Source organism: Impatiens glandulifera, chromosome 7 (genome assembly GCF_907164915.1).
Source record: "Impatiens glandulifera chromosome 7, dImpGla2.1, whole genome shotgun sequence".
NCBI lineage: Eukaryota > Viridiplantae > Streptophyta > Magnoliopsida > Ericales > Balsaminaceae > Impatiens > Impatiens glandulifera.
In genome coordinates this window covers 13,023,671-13,040,529 of record NC_061868.1, presented here as the reverse complement: position 1 = coordinate 13,040,529, position 16,859 = coordinate 13,023,671, and the positions used below count along the sequence as shown (strand labels likewise).

At 32.7% G+C, this 16,859-nt stretch overlaps 1 protein-coding gene across 1 annotated transcript; it reads left to right on the top strand.

Moving 5' to 3' along the window:
- Window positions 1-6,777: 6,777 nt before the first annotated feature.
- Window positions 6,778-7,466, top strand: LOC124909531 (secreted RxLR effector protein 161-like). The gene is made up of 2 exons (XM_047450201.1): window positions 6,778-7,172; window positions 7,268-7,466. Exons 1-2 carry the CDS (start codon window positions 6,778-6,780, stop codon window positions 7,464-7,466), a joined length of 594 nt encoding a protein of 197 aa, XP_047306157.1.
- Window positions 7,467-16,859: the final 9,393 nt, after the last annotated feature.

Below are 16,859 nucleotides of genomic sequence, written 5' to 3'. Positions count from 1 at the left end.
ACAATTAACAATATTGAACTAATTTAATTTGCTAAAAAAAAATTAAATCATTAAATGTTAATTAAATAATTAACAAATTAATTATAATAATTTAATTGGTTGGATAAATGTTTTAATTTCGTGTAAAATTCGTTTGATTTTTTTATTTTATATACCTAAATTTTCATTCTAATTAATCATTAATGATATATTTAGTTCTAGTTGTGACTGAATCTAAGTAAAATATAAATAAATGAAGTATTATCTATTTTTTTTTAAATTAAATAACTTTTATCCTTAGAAATGTGTATAATAAATTTAAATTTGTTGCTTATTAGATTTGGATCAGTTTAAATGTTAGATAAACTACCAGAATAGTGGATTATCTTAAAAGTAAAATATAGATAAGATTATATTAATTTATTTCAAAAGGAAAATGAGATAAACATATATTAAACTTTATCTTTATTATTAAAAAACTTTCCTACTTTATTTCTTTTAGTATAAATAGTGTAGTTAGTCTTCATTTTATGAGAAACATAACATATCATGACTTCCTTCAATATCTTGGTTTCTATTTTAGTCTGTTTTCTTATATTCTTATCCAATGGTATAATTTTATATATTTTTTTCTCAATCTTATATATTTTTTATTCAATATTATAATTTTTTTTATGTCTATGCAGAATGTATGGCAGACACACCTATATGTGACCTCACGAAGACGTGCAGTAAAAATGCAAACTGTAAATCCCAAACTTGCTCAGACCCTAGAGTTAAGTCAAGCTGTTTTGCTCTTCCCAATGGAAATAAATTTTGTTGCTGTGTTAATACGGATAGGCTTAAGTAAAGGCATGAATAGATAAAGCCAAAAATAATAATAATAATAATTTGTGCGAATAAGATATGATTATTTCAGTATATGATAAAAATAATAATAATAATAATACTATGTTTGAAATATTCAATGAAGTTCATTTTTATTTCTTTGTAAGTTTTAGTGTAAATGTTGTGACAAATAATTTACTTATGCATTTATAAACTAGAATGCAAGAATAGTAAGTAGATACAACTTATAATATTACTCAAAATTATTTTATAATTTGAGGTGGTTCATTAAACAATTAATTTATCAAAAAATAAATTAAAAACACATGGTTTGAAATGACCATAAATGTTCATAAAATTAATAAATGTGGTTATTGGTGAAAATAAATTAGTAAAATTCATCGGGTTCAAAACTTAAAACCTGATTGCAAGATCTACATTTAATTCATTAATGACACCAAGTTTTGGAAATTAAAGACATTCCAAGATAGACAAAATTTTCATATATGATTCTAGAGATTATAGAAATTGTATAAATTAAATAAATAAGATAGTTTAGGATCAAATTAGAAAGTAGAAAATTGTTTGGAAGTTAATTTGTTTAAATTTATAACATTTTCCAAGTAAGCTCTAGCTATATAAACAAATTTTGATCTCCTTCAATAATATTTACAAGTTTTTTTTTTTTTTTGCCTAATTTTAATTTCCACTTTCAACTGCCATCTCTTTCAATATATTTTTTAATATATGAATCTAGGTTCGATACGAAATCCCGTCTTTAGAGTCAAGTTCGTTTATGATATTAGAACAGAGTTTGGACCTTTTTGGACCTTAATGCAGGAGTGCACAAAATTGTGAAAACAAGATAAATCATTCAACATGTACCTACCTACAAAGTATAAGGTTGATTCACTCAAACTTCGTGCAAATAATCCAAATACTCTTCTTAGTTAAATTGTCCTCATTGAAGCAAATTATGTTTCATGGATTGAGAGTATTAAACTTGTTATGAAAGTAATAATGGACTGACTCAATATGTGTTGGATTTTGGATTTAAATATATATGTAGAACACATTATTAGATTAAAGTCATGAGCTTAATGATTATGAAATGAATAATTGTAGATACCCGTTTAGTATTTGTTTATTTGGTGACGTGATAAAACAAGTATTAATAATATGGTGAACCTTCTTATATTGTGGGCTTTAACAATATATGGGCTTCAACTAGGGTTAGGTCCCTGAGACAAGTATTATTTAAGAAACAGGAGAGATTCAAAGAAGAACTCTCACGCCTTCTCTCTCAACTCTCCTCCATTTTTTTGTCCTTTGATTTCCCCCGTCAATATCAGAGGAGAACGGATTATACTTAGTCTTGGAAGACCTATCCGTTCCTTTCAAAAACAGATCAATCCATATCTACAATGGGATCATCTTCAGGTACGCTTCCGCTGCGTTATAATTATAGTTTATATTCATGATTAGGATAATGATAAACATTCTATCAGTTGGTATCAGGACTATCCTATTTATGAATCGATAATTTTTATAATGATAGTATTTGAATCTGAATTGGTTTATTTATTTATTTATTATTTAATTAATAATAAATAAAATATATTATTTTATTTTTATTATCATTATATTAAAGTACAAGATAAATAAGGAAATAATATTCTTTATTAAAAAAATAAAATAATCAAGGAATTGATAATATAAAAAAATTATTATTAAATAAATAAAGAATTGATAATATAATAATTTTTTATTATCATTAAATAAATAAGGAATTGATAATACAATAATTTTTTATTATCATTAAATAAATAAAAAATTGATAATATAATATTTATTTTTTATCATCATTAATAAAGAATTTATATTATATTAAATAATATTAATGGCTAAGAAATGAATTATTAGAATCTGTTTTATTAAATTAGATAATAATATTAATAATATAATATTTATTCCATTTAAATAAAATAATTTCATCTTCAGATGTCACCAAAGTGACCTCTATTTCGTAATTGTTTTATTTAAATTCTTAAGGATGGTTGTATATTATTTTTTTATTTCATGCGTTTATTGATTAACTCAAATGTTGATCAATACTTGACAGAAATATAAACATACTAGTGGTAATAAATTTGTGACAGTTATAAAGTTTTCATGTGGATTATACTTTTATCTAAAGATAAATTTATTAGTTTTACATAATTTATTGTCAAGATTTTATTATTGCAACAAGAGTACAACTTACAATTAAAATTATTATCCAAAGATTTGGTTTTAATGTTGTGTTTGGTATCTTGGGATGGGGTTAACCATAATTTGTTTATTATTTAAATATTTGTAATAATGTGAGTGTTTATATTTTTTTGTTAACTTCAGGATCTAGTTCTTTGATATCTGCTAACTATCCAGTCCCCATTTTATCAGAGGACAACTTTAAGAACTGGAAAGAATCCATTTTGATTCATTTGGGTTGTATGGATCTGAACTTAGCATTAAGAATAGACCAACACGCTCCTCTTACGGATGTAAGCACTGCTGATCAAAGGCAGATGTTTGAGAAGTAGGAAAGGTCTAATCGTTTAAGTCTGGTGATCATAAAGAAAAGCATTCCAGAAATATTTCGGGGTACTATATCTAATGATATCACTAAGGCTGAAGAATTTCTCATCGAGATAGAAAAACGCTTTACTAAAAGCGATAAGGCGAAAATGAGTACTTTTCTTAAGTCACTCAATACCATGAGGTATCTCGGGAAGAGGAATATAAGGGAGTACATCCTTAATATGTCCAATGTCGCTTCAAAACTGAGAGCACTCAAGTTAGACCTTTTAGAGGATATATTAGTCCTATTGGTCCTACTCTCACTTCCTGCTCAATACGACCAGTTCAAAGTTAGTTATAATTGTCAAAAGGAGAAATAGACTCCTAATGAACTCATTTCTCATTGTGTTGAAGAGGAAAAAAGAATGAAGCACTAAAGGACTGAGGAGGTACATATAATTGGAACCTCGAAATATGTCGGCGGCAATAAAAGAAAGTTTAAGGCCGTGAAGATTGAGACTGTTAAGGCTCCAGTCCCAACTCCTCAGGCTCGTCCTATGGAGAAATCTTGCTTCTTTTGAAAGAAGACTGGACATGAAAAGAAGGATTGTGCCAGCTATCACAATTGGTTTGTGAAGAAATGTACTGTTCTGATAGATTATGAGAATAATCTTTATATTAGGAATATACAATAATATATGTGAATAGATTATGAAAATAATTTTATATTAGGCATATAAAATAATATCGTTATTATATTATTAGTTTCATAATCTATTCACATATATTATTGTCTATTCACATATATTATTGTATATTCCTAATATAAAGATTATTCTCATAATCTATCATGTTCTTACTTTGGTTTGTTCTGAAGTTAATCTAGCTTCATTGCCTCGAAACACTTGGTGGTTAGACTCTAGTTCAACTACTAACATCAGTGTTTCAATGCAGGGTTGCCTAAGCCACCGAAGCCCAATTGATGTTGAAAGATGCATTTACTTTGGAAATGGGGAATCGGTCGAAGTGGAAGCAGTTGGCAATTTTAAATTGTTGCTAAGTACTGGGCATTTTCTTGAATTAAAAGACACTTTTATTATACCGTCATTTAGACGGAATTTGGTTTCTGTTTCTTATTTGGACAAATTCGGTTATTATTGTTCGTTTGGAAATAATGAAGTTACATTGTCTTTGAATTCAAATTATGTTGGTTTTGGTACTTTTATGTTGAATGACAATTTATACATGCTTGACACTTTAACTTCATATCATGAAACCCTAAATGTGCAAACGAGAGGTACTAAGCGAAAATTAAATAATTCAAGTTTATTATGGCACAAACGTTTAGGTCATATTTCAAAAAATTGAGTTGAAAGACTCATTAAGAATGGAATCCTTGATTCCATAGTTTTTTCGAATATTGAGGTTTGTGTTAACTGCATTAAAGGTAAACAAACCAAATTGAAGAGGACAAGTGCTTATCGAGCTACAGAAGTCTTAGAGTTGATACATACAGACATTTGTGGGCCATTTTCCACACCTTCGTGGAATGGTCAACAATACTTTATATAATTCACAGATGATTATTCTCGATATGGCTATCTTTACCTCATAAGGGAAAAATCTGAGGCAGTGGACATGTTCAAAGCATTTAAGGTTGAAGTTGAAAATCAACTCAACAAATGCATTAAGATCATCAGATCTGACCGTGGAGGTGAATATTACGGTAGAAATGATGGATCGGGTGAACAACGTCCAGGCCCTTTTGCTGACTTCCTTAAAGAGTGTGGAATAGTCCCTCAATACACCATGTTGGGTTCTCCTAGAATGAATGGTGTTGCAGAGAGACGTAATCGCACATTAAAAGATATGGTTTGAAGTATGATATGCCAAACTACTTTGCCAAAATCTTTTTGGGGGAAGCATTGAAAACTGCAGTCTACATTCTTAATCGAGTACCGACTAAGACGACAATCAAAACACCTTATGAACTCTAGACTGGGCGTAAACCCAGCTTACGTCATTTTAGGGTGTGGGGATGTCCAGTTGAGGCAATGCGTTATATGCCAAATGAACCAAAGCTAGCATCTCGTACGGTGAGTAGTCACTTTCTTTATTGGTTACTCGGAATACTCAAAGGGGTATAAGTTTTATGATCGCACATCAAGAAACATTTTTGAGACGGGTACTGCCACGTTCTTTGAGAATGTTAAGTTTGGGGGAGAAATACAGTTTTAGACTTTTCTTTAGAGGATCAAGAAATCACCAAAGTGATTGACCTGACACCTTAAGAAGGATTAGTCATTCCGACTCCCATACAGTTTCAAGATACAATTGAGGAACCCATTCAAATTGAACGGGAACACCAAATTGTAGCTAAAGAACAAACTCAAGAAACTCAAGAACATATTGTTCAAGAGCCAACGTTATTACGTAGATCCACTAGAGAATGGAGAAATGCTATTACGAATGATTATGTGACATTTCTTCAAGAAAATGAGGACAATGGTGGCATGACTGAGGATGATCCTATAAACTTGTTCATGCCATGAAGGGTCCTAATTCGGATAAATGGATCGAAGCAATGCGTGATGAGTATAAATCAATGCAAGACAATAAGGTTTGGGAACTTGTCCTATTGCCAGAAGGTGAAAAACCCGTAGGTTGTAAATGGATTTTTAAAACCAAACGGGATGCTAATGGTAATGTGGAGAGGTATAAAGCACGTCTTGTAGCTAATGGTTATACTCAGAAAAAGGGAATTGACTATAAAGAGACTTTCTCTCTGGTTTCTTCGAAAGACTCTTTTAGGACAATCATGGCTGTAGTGGCACATTTTGATTTGGAGCTTCATCAGATGGATGTAAAGACAGCGTTTCTGAATGGTGACATTGATGAAACAATCTATATGGTACAACCTGAAAGTTTTGAGGTCGATGACCCGAAACAAATGGTTTGTAAATTAAGAAAATCTATCTATGGACTAAAACAAGCGTCTCGCCAGTGGTATCACAAATTTCATCAAATAATTCTATCATACGGTTTTGAAATGAATGTAGTTGATGATTGTGTTTATCAAAAGTTTAGTGGGAGTAAATTTATTTTTTTTTGGTTTTGTATGTGGATGACATTCTTCTTGCCACAAACGATATGAGCTTCTTGCACGAAACTAAGAAATTTCTTTCGAATAACTTTGAAATGAATGATCTTGGTAAATCATATTTTGTATTAGGGATCCAAATATACCGTGAAAGATCTCAGTATATTCTTGGGTTATCTCAAAGGAGCTATATCGATAAAGTGCTTGAACAATTTGGCATTTAGAATTGCAAACCAGGAAATACCCCAGTTGCCAAAGGAGACAAATTCAGTTTAAATCAATGTCCAAAATCAAGTTTAGACATCCAGGAAATGCAAAAGATTCCATATGCTTCTGAAGTTGGAAGTCTTATGTATGCACAATTTTGTACGCGTCCGGATATTGCGTTCATAGTTGATGTGTTAGGCAGATATCTCAATAATCCCGGAATGGATCACTGGAAAGCAGCTAAAAGGGTGATGAGATACCTAAAGAAAACAAAGGATTATATGCTCACATATAAGAGGTCAGACCATTTGGAGATTGTTGGGTATTCTGACTCCGATTTTGCGGGTTGCCCAGACAGTAGGAGATCTACACCTGGCTGCGTTTATACATTGAATGGAGGAGCCATTTCTTGGCGTAGTGCCAAACAGACACTTGTTACCAGCTCTACTATGGAGGCTGAATTTGTGGCATGTTTTGAAGCATCACATCATGGAATTTGGTTAAAGAATTTTGTCAGATTTTTACGGGGGTCGAAAGACCTATTAAGATTTTTTTTGACAATAATTCAGCTGTTTTGTATTCCAATAACAATAGGAGCTCGTCGAAGTCAAAGCATATTGACACTAAGTTCCTACGTGTGAAAAAAATGTTACAAAGTGGTCAGATTTGCATCGAGCATTTAGGAACAAAATCTATGTTAGCAGACCCCCTAACTAAAGGTGTAACACCTATGGTATTTTACAGGCATACTGCACGTATGGATGTGTTACAATTTAAGGAAGCTTCATTATAGTGGGAGAGTATGCTACAATTAAATTTTTGTCAATTGCACGGTGTTTTCTAAAGCACTTTTCTGATCAGAAATAAAGTTTATTTTTGACACTTTTGTACATTATATTCAAAGATAACGATCTCATTAAGTTTAGACCAGAGAAAATTGACATATTTAGGTCACATTAATGTGATTTTCTCTCTACATGTTTCATAATTGATCTATGTCGTTTGATTGCAGTAGTATCAGTGATTATTGTTAGTTTAACCATAAATATGACGAATGCTTCTTTAGTCTATATTGCTATGATTGATGGACCGGATTGTTATAAGCCCTTTATTTTTATTGACTGATATATTGAGCTCTTGAAAAATAATGTGTTCATTCGGATACATATTAATTCTAATGGGAGATTGTTGGATTTTGGATAAATATATATGTAGAACACATTATTAGATTAAAGTCATGGGCTTAATGATTATGAAATGAATAGTTGTAGATACCCGTTTAGTATTTGTTTATTTGGTGACGTGACAAAACAAGTATTAATAATATGGTGGGCCTTCTTATATTGTGGGCTTTAACAATATATGGGCTTCAACTAGGGTTAGGTCCCTAAGACAAGTATTATTTAAGAAACAGGAGAGGGAAATTCAAAGAAGAACTCTCACACCTTCTCTCTCTCAATTCTCCTCCGTTTTCTTGTCCTTTGATTTCCCCCGTCAATATCAGAGGAGAACGGATAATACTTAGTCTTGGAAGACCTAACCGTTCCTTTCAAGAACAGATCAATCCGGATCTACAATGGGATCATCTTCAGGTACGCTTCCGCTGCGTTATAATTATAGTCTATATTCATGATTAGGATAATGATAAACATTCTATCAATATGGTCTAGCTATAAATATATCTACCATCACACAGCAGGAAAAGTTGGGGAAAACTTGAAAACCATCTTTTATGGATTCCAAGGGCGGACGCGAAAACGAAACCTTCAAACAAATAAAGGAAGGCCTAAACTGAGATAGTGCATCTCCTTCGCCCGTGTGAGTGACTGGTTACTCCAGCTGATTCGTGAATCTCCGCTATTTGAATATGGAACATCATAACAACGAAAAGGAATGAAACGCCACTTCAAATCTTTTTTTTGAGAGGGATGATCAACTCTTCAAATATCGATCATTAAGTGACCACCAAAATATCACGGATTTGATTCTCATTGAAGCGTTTTGAATGAAAGCGGAGGACCATGATTATGGGGTCTCAATATGGACTAGCTAGAAATATATCTACCATCACCTAATTTGGTGATGACCAAAATGTTATGGGTTCGATTCCCAATGTAAGCGTTTTGAATTGAAACATAGTGTCATAGTTGTGAGATGTCGTGTTAGTTCTCCTTATTTTATTTTATTTTTAAAAAATAACAAAATATAGCTATCATTCAACCACATAAACTTATTAATGAAGAGTATTATAAAAAATTAGGATATTCTAGGGAAAATGACAGGATTAAATCATTTACCTAGATGTGATGATTCAGATGTGGTATGAGAAAGTTTATTATAGCTCGTTGAAAATGTTAAGTTGATGTAATTTCTACTTGAAAGTGAGGCTTGTGAAAATGTGAAGGATCAAATTCTTAACACCCATCATTTTTCTACTTTTTATAAGTTTTTACCATGGAATTAAACATTGAGAAGAAAATAGCCTTTTTTTTTTTACAAAAACAAACAATAAAATTATATTAACTTCTTAATTAACCTAAAATATTAAATTAGAGCCAAGTAGTTTCAAAAAGTAGTTTCAAAGAAACAAGTGAATTTGTAGAATGAAGCAATGCTATGAAAACTGCAATACTAGAATTAGAAATGAAAGAAACATAAGAATTCATAGAATTGTCAAAAAGGAAAAAAAAAAGGCATTACAATTAGCATGCAATGACTATACAAAACCAAACTACACCTTGTGGTTAAATACCACAAATAGTAAAATACAAAATTAGATTAGTAGCAAATGGTTAGTGTGAAGATGCAAGGATAGTCTCTATCCAAAAAGATGATAGCTATAGTAGTCACAAAAGGTTGGTACTTACATCAAATTAATGTTAATAATGTTTTCCTATATTGAGTTTTAGAAGAAGATGTTTGATAGGATCGGCATAATTAATAGAGACGGGGGTCTGACTATTGATGACGGCTTCGGAAAAACGGTTTGATAGAAATTTTGTTAAGGATTTAAATCACTTTCTATTCTACACAAACTCTTGCAAACTCTTGAACGATTCAAGTGCGGAAACGTTTGCTCAAGTTTGAAGCTAAGAACCAAAGATTGAGAAGATGGCAGAATGTAAATGACACGGCAATTTGTTTATGGATGTTCGGAGCAAAACTCTCATACGTCACACCCCTTCTTCCAACTAAAAGTTTCTTAGAATCAAATACAGTTGTACTAGCTCACTGTTGAACAGAACAGACTCTGTTCAACTTACAATATAATGAAGTATATCACCCAGCTAAACAATGTTTTGATTCTAACTCTCTCTTGATAAACACACAGTAAAACAAGAAAGCAACTCTTTCGTATATCAGTTTGTATGTTCGTGTATAATTCTCTGAGTATCGATAGATCGATGATTCATCTGTGGTCTTTGAAGATCTTTAAATAGAGAGCAAGTACCAACGGTCGAATCTTCCATAATGACATGTGGCGAGCTTCCATTGGAACACCTCCATAATACACAACAGACTCTGAGCACCAGGATCGTAGTCGTACCAATCTGGTACGCGCCAAATATTCTTCTAGGATATTCCTTCAAGAAACAAGTAGTAGGAAGAATATTTGTTTACGTGACATTATTTAATTGGTAGCAACTAGTTGTCGTACTAATCTTCACTTGAAAGTGGAGCAGGAGTAACATACAACTAGTTGGTCGTGGGTAGACGGGTGTTAGCTTCAAGCAACTGCTTAAGCATGGCATTAGACATTTTTCACTTAGATTGACAAGTCTAATGAAATTAGATGCCCACGTCTAATAGCAGGATCAATTAGACCACCTGGTCTAATGGGATTAGACGACACGTCTAATTACGGTTCCCTTAAGACTAATCTGAAGGAGTTAGACTACACGTCTAACTCTCATCTGTTAGACGACACGTCTAATTAGGCATCCTTTCAGACTAATCTGAAGGATTTAGACTGCACGTCTAACTCTCATATATTAGACAGCACGTCTAACTACGCATCCCTTCAGACTAATCTGAAGAAGTTAGACTGCACGTCCAACTCTCATCTGTTAGACGGCACGTCTAACTCCGCATCCCTTCAGACTAATCTGAAGGAATTAGACTGCACGTCTAACTCTCATCTGTTAGATGACACGTCTAACTCCACATCCTTCAGACTAATCTGAAGGAGTTAGACTGCACGTCTAACTCTCATCTGTTAGACTACACGTCTAACTACGTCTGTTAGACTACACGTCTAACTACGTATCTGTTAGACTGCACGTCTAACTACGTTTGTTAGACTGCACGTATAACTATGTATTTGTTAGACTGCACATCTAACTACGTTTGTTAGACTACACGTCTAACACGTTTGTTAGACTGAATGTCTGACTATGTATCTGTTAGACTGTACGTTTAACTTCGTCTGTTAGACTGCACGTCTAACTACGTCTGTTAGATTGCACGTCTAACTACGTATCTGTTAGACTGCACGTCTAACTACGTCTGTTAGAATACACGTTTAACTACGTATCTGTTAGATTGCACGTCTAACTATGTCTATTAGTCTGCACGTCTAACTACGTATCTGTTAGACTGCACATTTAACTATGTATCTGTTAGACTGCACGTCTAACTACGTATGTTGGACTGCATGTCTAACTACGTATCTATTAGACTGCACGTCTAACTAAATCCGTTAGACTGCACGTCTAACTACATCTGTTAGACTGCACGTCTAACTCAATACATCTAATGACCAATTAGTCTAATGAGCCTCATTTAGACTTAGTCTAATATAACATGTTTTCGATACACCTGCACCAAAAAACGATTAGACAACTTAAATTTAGTTATATACACACTAATCATCAAAATTCCAATGGTCAGAGTACTTTGACCCTTAGTCAAAATAATTTGACCCAACAATGTTTATATGAAACGGTAGAATTATCGGTATCTCATCCTTGGTATTTGAGCAATTACTTGCCCTCAACATGTTTTTTTTATACTCAACATTGTTTATTCATTTATTTATTTTTATGATACTAAATGTCTTTTATATACTACACATCTCTCATGTAAATGAGAAGTCATATTTTAATAATATTAGCACACTCAATCTTTACTCTTAATAGTTCAATATTTTACATGGTATTAGAGCGTTTTTAAGCTCTTTCTTGACAGTTTCGTAATTTCAAAAACTGCACCTTAAATCTCGGTCGAAGTTGTCTGTTGTATCTCTGTAGATTTTTCCCGACATAATATGTTCAAAAATCATCATCTCACTTCCGTTAAACAACACTCGGGGATTCAAAGTCACTCCCTTAAGTGAAAAAATGTCATCAACATTCCATCCCTCAGCAACATCCTTGTCGTTCCTCCTCCATTGTCATTGCTCCCGTGACTGCCTCTGCAACCTTCCTTACTTCCGGCTGGAAGCCTGCCTTTTCCAATGTACAGTTGGAAGCTCCACGACAACTTCTCACCGCTAATCTCATGCAATAATGCGCCTCTAAAATTAACGTTAACAGCCATGCAACCACAATTAACTTTGGCGGCACAATCAACTTCGGGGCTCATTTAGGTACATTTAACCCAAAAGATTGGACAGGGGCTTCAAAGCACATGACGGGGTCTTATCTCTACTACATAATTTACATATACAAAATTATTTGTCCACCGTTCGCGTGGCCAACGGTGCATCTGTAAAAGTTCAAGAAACTGGATCGACTTACATAACACCTAACATTTGTGTAACGATTGTTTATGTTCCAAATCTTGATTGCAAACAATTGTCAATTAGAAAGATTTATCGTTATTTAAAATGTTTTACCAGATTCTATCCGAATTGTTGCAAATTTCAAGATACGGGAGTAGGGAGGATTATTAAAAATGTTAAGTTGTGTTCGTTACTCTACATTTTGCAACATAACCCACCTATAGAGAATGTTTCAGATTATTCAATTTCTCTTTCAAACAAACATAAATAATGTTTTGTCATAAACTTGGACATCACAGTTTTGTTTTTATTTAAACTATTTACGAACTTATTTATCAATGAACCCACTACTTTTTTTATTGTGCTCGATAATCTTACTTCGGTGTTGCATACAAACCGTCTAAATCATTCTATTTAATTCATAGTGACGTGTGGGGACTCGCCCGCACTAACACTTTAACAGTGGTTTGTGATTTTTATCAACGATCACACTCTCCTCACTTGACTCTTTCTAATGGAGGAAAAAATCTGATGTTTTTCATAATTTCAGAGATTTTTACGTCTTCATCCAAAACCATTTATAATCCACCATTTAAACTTTCAAAACCGATAACGTACGTAAATTCTTTTCTTCCAACATCGGGCGGATTCCTAAAATCAAATGTCATCATTCATCTAAGCTCTTTTATTGATACTCCCCAACAAAACGACGTCGCCAAAAGAAAAAAATTGTCATCTACTAGAGGTAATTCCATCTCTTTTATTCGACTCAAATGCTCCCAAAATATATTAAGGCGATGACATATCCACCGTTGCCTACCTCATTAACTGTATGTCATCACACATTCTCCAATTTCAAAGTCAAATTAAACACTTAAAAATATTTATCGATTCCAAAATTGCATCCAATCCCACTCCAACATAGATTTTTGGATGCACCTCTTTTGTCAACACTCATATCACAATCGGGACAAAGTCTACCCTTGAGCAACAAAATGTAGTTTTCTGAGATACTCACCAAATTATAAATGGTACAAATGTTTTATTCTCACTCCAAAAAGGCATTATACTTCATTGATGTCTCATTCATTGAAAATTAACCTTTCTACTATCATGTTGTGGGGGGGAAATCTGAACAATTTTCAATATGGTGGTACTTTTAAACACAATATCTCTCATACCTTCATAAATGTAGCCGAAGTCACTCATACCTTCATAAATATACCTGAATCTGCACATGAACCAATAACATCACAACAAAATATATCATTCAAACCTACATTGGAACCCATTATTTTCTCATCAACCTCACCTCCATATCTTTCGAAAAAAATATCTAAAAGTCTACACTCAAAGAAGAACACAACTTTCACCTGACCATGAATCATCATCGAACCAAAGTCAAACAGAAATTTTAAGCACGACATTTAATTATGATACTTTTTATAATGACTTACTTGTTACTCTCAGAAAAGGTGTTAGGTCATGTATAAATTATCTGATCTCGAAATTTATTTCATACAAATATCTATCGAAGACATAACGGGCATCCATTATTGACTATGACAACGTCAAAATACCTACATTCGTTAATGAAGCCCTCAAACAACTAGAATGAAAATTATCGTTATTAAGGAGATTGTCGGACTTATAAAAATTATGCATGGTCCCTTTGTGAGCTTCCAAAGGTAAAGAAATTCATCGAATGTAAATGGAATTTCAAGACAAAACATAATTTGAACGAATCGATTAAAAGGTATATAACTCGTCTAGTTTCCAAAGAAATTTGATAAATTACTTAGAAACATTTGCACCTGTTACAATACCTAACACCATCTGAATACTCCTATCTCTTGCGGCTAACAAAGATTATGAATTTCACCAACTCGACATAAAAATTTCCTTCCTAAATGGAGATCTTTAACAGAAGCCTACATGAACGTGTCTCCTGATATTAGTGTTTCACTTGTCGCCTCCATAAATCTCTTTACAGTCTCAAACAATCACCAAGGTCATGGTTCAAAAAAATCTCAATCTTCATCATCGAGAATGGCTTCTCTCAATGCCAAATCGATCACACTATGTTTGTCATGATTACTCTGAATAAAAAGACAACAATCCTCATTGTCTACGTTGATGACATCATTATAACTAAGGGACGATGAAAAAGATATTCAAAACTTGAAAGAGTTTATTAATAACCGATTTGATACCAAAGATCTTGGACCCTTCAAGTTATTCCTAGAAATGGAACTTTCTCGATCAAAGAAGGGAATCTCTTTATCTCAAAGAAAGTATACCATAGTTCTTTTAAAGGAAACTGAAATGGTTGGATGTAAACCTTTTTTTTATAACCGGCTTGGATGTAAACCTACAGATACCCCCATGGACTCGGTCCATAAACTTAGAAATAACAAAGACGATATTCCAACCGACAAAGGAAGATACCAACAACTCATGGGGCGACTCATGTATTTATCTCATGCTCGTCCCGAAATTAGCTTCGCGGTGAGCATTGTTATCCAATTTATGAATTGTCCCTCAGAAGATCATATAGACGAAGTTTACAGGATTTTGAGGTGCCTAAAAGGCTTTCCGGGAAAAGTCTTATATTCACAAATAAAGATGACAAGTCAATCTGTATGTTCACTGATGTTGAATGGGTCGGGGACATTGTTGATAGAAAATCTTTTTCCAAATATTGTTCATTTGTATGGGGCAACCTCGTCACATGGAGAAGTAAGAAACAATTTGTTGTTGGTCGGAGTAGTGCCGAAACTGAGTATCGTTCTTTTGCACTCGAAATTTGTGAAAGAATTTGGATACGACGCATCCTTAATGAGTTAAGGTTGTCTCCTAATGGACCTATTCAAATGATATGTGGCAACAAAGCCGCAGTCAGCATTGCAAAAAATTCAGTTCATCATGACATAACAAAACACATTGAAATTGATGTCACTTCATTTATGAGAACGTCAATAAAGTATTTATTTCATCATCTACGTTATCTCACACGATCAGGTGGCTGAAATACTCACGAAAGTTCTTTCAAAGTCAAGTTTTGAAGAATTATGTGACAAGTTGGGCACTTTCATATATTACCCAACTTAAAGGGAGTGTAAAATTATCTCTATCTCATCCTTGGTATTAGTGTAATGTTTGCACTAAGTATGTTGCTTTGTTTATATTCAATACATTGTTTGTTATCACTTCTTTACTTTTATGGTACTCTGTCTTTTATATACTACACACTCAGGTGAATAACGCGTCATAAATAATATGAATCACACTCAATCTACACTCTCAAGAGCTCAATTTTAGAAAATCAACCTCATTCAATTACTATGCATCAAGAAAGTGGAATTTCAGAAAACAAGACAAGTGATTAGAAATACTCTAAAGTGGTTAGATGATTATGTAGCAAATATAAAAAAAAAATAAGGATTAGATATAAAGGTTATACACCACAAACTCATCTTTTTTTTATAATAAGAAATATATTAACTTCTTATCTCACCTAAAGTACGAAATTAGAGCCAGGTAGTTTCAAAAGAGGCAAGTGAATCTATAGAAGGAAATAATGCTATAAAACTGAAGTACTAGCATTAGAAATGAATGAAACATAGAAATTAACAGAATTGTCCAAAGGAAAAAAGGCATTATGATGTAATAGGTATACAAAACCAAACTACATCCAAATGGTTCAATAAAAGATACAAAACCAGATTGGTAGTAAATGGTTATCATCAAGTTGATGGCATAAAGCACCAGTTACAAAGATAGTCTCCATCCGAAAGATGATAGCTATAGTAGCCTCAAAAGGTTGGTACTTACATCAAATTAATGTTAATAATGTTTTCCTACATTGGGCTTTAGAAGAAGATGTTTATATGAAGCCTTCGTTATGATATGACAAAACAAAATTAAATGGACAAGTATGCAAATTAAAACGTAACATTTATGGTATAAAGCAATTAGGTAGGCAATGAAATATAAAAATATCAGAAACTTTAATTGAATTGGACTGCAAACAGTTTGAACACGACCACTACCTATTTGTAAAAATAAAACAAAATAACATTAGTTAGGGTATGTTGATGATATCCTCATAATTGAAAATGATATGATCAATATAAACAAACTAAAAAAGCACTTGACAGAAAGTTTTCAATCAAAGACTTAGGCGAAACCTAATACATTCTTGGCATATATCTAAATCAAAGAAAATGCAGACATAATAAATTATGTATGGCTAATGGGAACTACACCATCAAAGTCACAGATGGAAAAATGTTTTAAACTAGATCTGAAAGCTGATGAAATATTAGCAGAATAAAAAAAAAATGAAACCTATCTTATCCTAACAAACTTGATTTGAGTTTTTGTGTTCAACAACTATCTCAGCTTAAGGTTGTAAGAAAACCGACCAAACTGTTCAAACCATACCGAATATCAAACCGAACC